The 4965-nt window shown below is 44.3% G+C and overlaps 1 protein-coding gene across 1 annotated transcript; it reads right to left on the reverse strand.

The window, feature by feature from the left end:
* Positions 1–3497: 3497 nt before the first annotated feature.
* On the reverse strand, positions 3498–4403 carry Tceal6 (transcription elongation factor A like 6). The gene is given in 5 exon segments (XM_042667412.1): positions 3498–3599; positions 3601–3800; positions 3803–3844; positions 3847–4106; positions 4249–4403. Coding segments are annotated over 5 exon segments (759 nt in total).
* Between the last annotated feature and the right edge of the window lie 562 nt (positions 4404–4965).

The following is a 4965-nucleotide window of genomic DNA, read 5'->3' on the forward strand; positions in this document are numbered from 1 at the left end:
AAAATCCAGGGCAATTTAAATATTATTTACAAGATTCTTAAAATTGCATCTACAGAAATACTGCCAGCTTGGAATGAAAGAGATAAGAGCACAAAATGAAAGGAAGACATCAGATTCTCAAATTCTTCTGGTGGAAAAAGCCTCAAAATGTTTAGTGAGTGACTGGCACCAGTGGCTCACACCTGTAATCCTAGCTACTCAGGAGGCTGAGATATGAGGGTCACGGTTCAAAACCAGCCCAGGCAGGAAAGTCCATTGAGACTCTTATCTCCAATAAACCACTAGAAATCTGGAAGTGGCCCTGTGGCTCAAGCGGTAGAGTGCTCGCCTTGAGCTGAAGAGTGCAAGGACAGCGCCCAAGCCCAGAGTTCAAGCCCCAGGACCGACAAAAAATATATTTAGTGAAAAAAACAATAGTCAGAGAGTTCAAAGGTGAGACTTCAGAAGACAGAGGCAAAACAGATAGAGAAACAGACAGCCGTAGAGGATTACTCTTAGGTCTTTAAACCCAGGAAATGCACATTTTGAACCAGTTATCCCCTTTTTCTTCTATTTTACAATTTGTCTATAACTGTTGTGTCTGTGTAATCATCACACATTGGCAGTTTTGTGGGAATAATTTTTACAGGAATGGTGCTTTCAGCAGCATTGTTTAATGGATTATGCATAAGTGTCTTATACACATTAGGTTTAGATTATTCAGATGATGATATTTTAAGTTTTAAGATGCTGTTGTTAATGGGTGAAACTATTGGGAGTCTTGGGAAAAGTGGGAGGTGTTTTGTGAATGACATAAATTTAGTAGACCAAAAGGTAGACTGTGACAGATAGAATCCTAAAATGTCTTTCCCCCAAATTACTGGCCCATTGTATATACATACCTTCTAATCACCAATTATCCTTCTAGATGTTGCTATGAAGAGACTTCTCAGCTATAGCTAAGGCTAAAGTCTTAAATTATCTTGATCTTAACAAGAACATTATGTGAGTAATGTGGGTACTTCTGATATCATCCTCATGATATCATCCTTAAAAATAGAGTCTCAGAGAGAAAGAGAGAGATTAGAATTATGAGCATCATTATTGTCTTTATCCAGTGACTATTAAAAATAGCTACATAATAAGGAATGCAAATAGCCTCTAGTTTCCAAAACCAGCAAAATAATGTCTGTTAAATCCTATAACTTCAGGGAACTGACTTGTGAAAATAACGTGAATGATCTTAAAAGTAGATATACGTCAGGCTTCAGGAAGCCTCCACATGACAATATGTTCTGCTTGACATCTTGAATCTGATGATACTTTGAGCAGAGAATGAAATTGTCTTGCCAAACTTCTGACATGCATGCTCATAAAATAATGAATAGGTATTTGGTAAAGGGTAAGTTATTTGTTATGCTATAGTAAATCATTATATCATGAAACAAAAATATCTTTACTATCTATATTCTTCATGAATTATTGATTTATAAACTTATTCCCCAAATCTTCTCATCATTAATTTTCCACTTTTTTTCCCTCCAACTCTTCTGATATGCCAGTCATTTGACAATTCCTTATAAGACAGTAGATTTACACCTTCAGCCATAAGGTTTACACAAACTGAACACCCATAGGAACCATAGAAAATCCTACTGACTGGTAGCATGTCATTTCCATTATTTCTCTGGATTATCTCTGATACTATAGTGAAGCATTCATCATTTGTATTTACTATCAATATACCAACAGGTATATCCATAAGTTGGGCCATTATTTTTATCCTTCTTCTTAAAAACTACTTGTGAGGCTAAGAAACTTCCCATATGGCCAAATTATATATGTATACATATATATATATAAACATCTGTAATGTATAATATTATATATGGAGAAAGAAAGTATTAGCTTTCCATTACTGGCCCAAATATCTGAGATAAATCAATTTATAGAGAGGAAGGTATATTTTGGCTCACAATTTTAGAGGTTTCAGCTAATAGTTGGCCCCATTACTTTGAGCCTGTGGAGACATCATACTTCATGGTAGGAGAATATGGGAAAGGTGGTTCTTTCACCTTATGATCAGGAGTGGAAAAGATGGACAAGAGGAGGCTAGTACCCAATTACCCTCTTCAAGCCATAATGACCATAAAGATCTCATTCTAGGCTTCACTTCTTAAGGTATAGCAATTTCCAGTATCACTAGTCTTTAAGAGCCAGAGGGGCAAAAAAAGCCTTTAAGAGTCCAGAGAAATTGACAATGTTGTGGTACCTTAAAACTTTTATCAGGGGGCTGGGAAGGTGGCTCAGTGGTAGAGCGCTTGCCTTGAATGCATGAGGCCCTGGGTTCGATTCCTCAGCACCACATAAGCAAAAAGAAAAAAAGCCGGAAGTGGCACTGTGGCTCAAGTGGTAGAGCGCTAGCCTTGAGCTGAAGAGCAGAGGGACAGCGACCAGGCCTAGAGTTCAGGCCCCACGACCGGACACCCTCCAAAAAAAAAAACATTTTTATCAGTAAAGAGCTTGGGAGTAAGGACACAATGTCCAGCAGACATTGCAATACCCTGGAGATAGTGGCATGTAACACTCAGCTGCCTAGATGTGTTCCAGAACACAGGAGTCAGACTTCCCCCTAGTGGCTGATTCCATCTACACTCCTTCCACTGCATAGGAATGCCCACTGAAGGCCATTTTATGACAAAATAATCACATTGTGGCATGTCACCTGATTTACTGACCAGTACTGTGAGGCTACTGTTATTTCCATTTTAAGACTGACCTTTGCAGGTATGGATGTATTCTTCTGTATATGAGTCCTATGTAAATTTCTCTATTGATGCTAATTTTACTTACATTTCAACAATGGGAATTTTAAGAATTTTCATTGTCCTCATTTCTCACTTAACAGTACAATTGCTTATCACGTATTGTTTTCTTATTTTAATTTTAAAAAGATTATGGCAAACATACCCATATCATTTAGGAAAAAGTGGGAATGACTGAGCCAAAGAGTAAAAGAAAAAGAATCATACATAGGGGAGGCATTGAATGGTAGAGTACTCAATAGAAGGGGCAGCAATGTCCACTTATCTGGCTATACCTAGGGAAGTTCTGGAGTGGGCACATGGCAGAAGAATGACATGGTAGCATGTCACTATTAGGTGGTCAGACTCACTTTGAAGTCTGAGATCTTTTCTGGTCATGGAATAGGAACATCCATTAACTTCTCTTTAGTGCACACATTTTTGCAATTTCCTTTCCGCACAAATGCCTTGTGCAAATATCTTTACATAGATACAAAAGTGGGCTGACACTGAATCTGTGGTTCTGCAAACTGTTTCTTTATTGCTACTTTATAATGTACCATGAACATATTTTCCACATGTATGGGTGAAAATCATGTACTAAAAGAGTGAGTACAATACTTGAGTCAAAAGGCTGCTGGTAAGGACAGTGACACCTAATGCAAATTGTGAGCTTAAGGAAAAGCATAGTGTGCAAAGTTCTCATCAGAGAAGTCAGAATCTAAGGCCAAGGGTGTTAAAGGTAGGGAATATAGTGTAAACCTCTTTGGCCTCTCCCTCCGCCCCGCACTCCCCTGACACCCCGTTGGCCCCTTGGGGCGAATGCATCCTGAGCATCTCTTTGCATCCAATGACATCCTCCCATTTTCTGTTTTTTCCTTAGCTCTTCCTGAGCCCTGGACATATCAGCACACTCTCTCATCATCTCCTCACTGCTCCGATGCCTGTCCTGTAAGTCCTCCCGAGAGTTCTTGGGAGAGTCATCCGTGGTCCCGCGGTCGGTTTTTCTTTTTGCACGTAATCTTCAGCTGAAAGCTTTTCCGTGGCACGCGTCTCGCTGGTGGCTGGCCCTCATCTTCTGGCGACTTTCCCTGCTTCCCTGACTTGTCCTCATCCGGGGGGTGGCCCTCCTCCTTTGGCCCTCCCTCACCCTCCAGCTGGCCCTCGCGTGCTGCCTTCCCCTCCTCTTCTTGATTCCCTTCTTCCTCCGACTTCCCTTCAGCCTCAGGTTCTACTTCATCCTCTGACTTTCCCTCCTTGTCCAGCTTGCCCTCATTTTTGCTAGAGTTTCTCCATGTCGCGATGGCGCCTCCTTTTCCTGACCTGGAGGGTAGGGGTGAGGGAAGAGGAGACACGAAGAGTGAGGGCTCCTCCAGTGTGGAAAGGGGTGTATCTCGTCCCTATGGGGGTCTCCAAGTGCCCTCCTACCTGCCCCTAACCCACATTTTCCCCCACACGAGCCAACCATTCCCAGGCTGTCTGGCCCTGCTGTCCTCTCCTTGCTCCCTCAGTACAGCTAGGTGTGTGCATTACAGGTGGGGGTCGGGAACAAGCAGCGAAACCCACATCCTGCCCTGGCCAGGCCCTCCGTACTCTCAGCCCTCCGGAGTCCCTGTCCATGCTGCCCCCTTCCACTGACCTGCAGAGATCAGGACAGGTTGTGCCTCCTTTTCCAGACCCTGCTCACCGAGCTTTCCCTCTGCTCCCCACCATCCACCCTCAGCCTCCACCCGCGCACCCCAGCCGCCATTTCTTCTCAGGCCCTGGGCTCCAAACCAGGATGCTTTCCAAACTACCTCTGGATCTGTGTCCCCTCCCTCCCCAGAGGCGCCTTGCCCCGCCCCCACTGCCTTTGGGTTGGGATCAATTTGTCTTCTTGGGCAGGCGCAGAGCGCGAGGGGAGGGGGGTTGTTTCCAGAACGCGTCTACGTTTTCACCGTCGCACTGCGGGGTGCACCCCCCACCCCATTGCCTACTCTAAAATGGATGGAGGGCTGGGGGTGGGCAAGGCAGCTGAGCCTCCGCAGGGTTCGCCTTCCCGCCCTGTCACCCCTCCCCAGCTGCCCTGCCCGCTCAGTGCCCCTCTCCTCACCAGTCTGGCTGATTCCTTCCCCACCCGGTTGCAGCAGCTGCTGCTCCTGCATCCAGCTGCCATCCACCTCCACCCCTGACCAGGTCAGCT

Source organism: Dipodomys spectabilis, unplaced genomic scaffold, assembly GCF_019054845.1.
Source record: "Dipodomys spectabilis isolate Male_0828 unplaced genomic scaffold, ASM1905484v1 ptg000399l, whole genome shotgun sequence".
In the NCBI taxonomy this organism is placed as follows: domain Eukaryota; kingdom Metazoa; phylum Chordata; class Mammalia; order Rodentia; family Heteromyidae; genus Dipodomys; species Dipodomys spectabilis.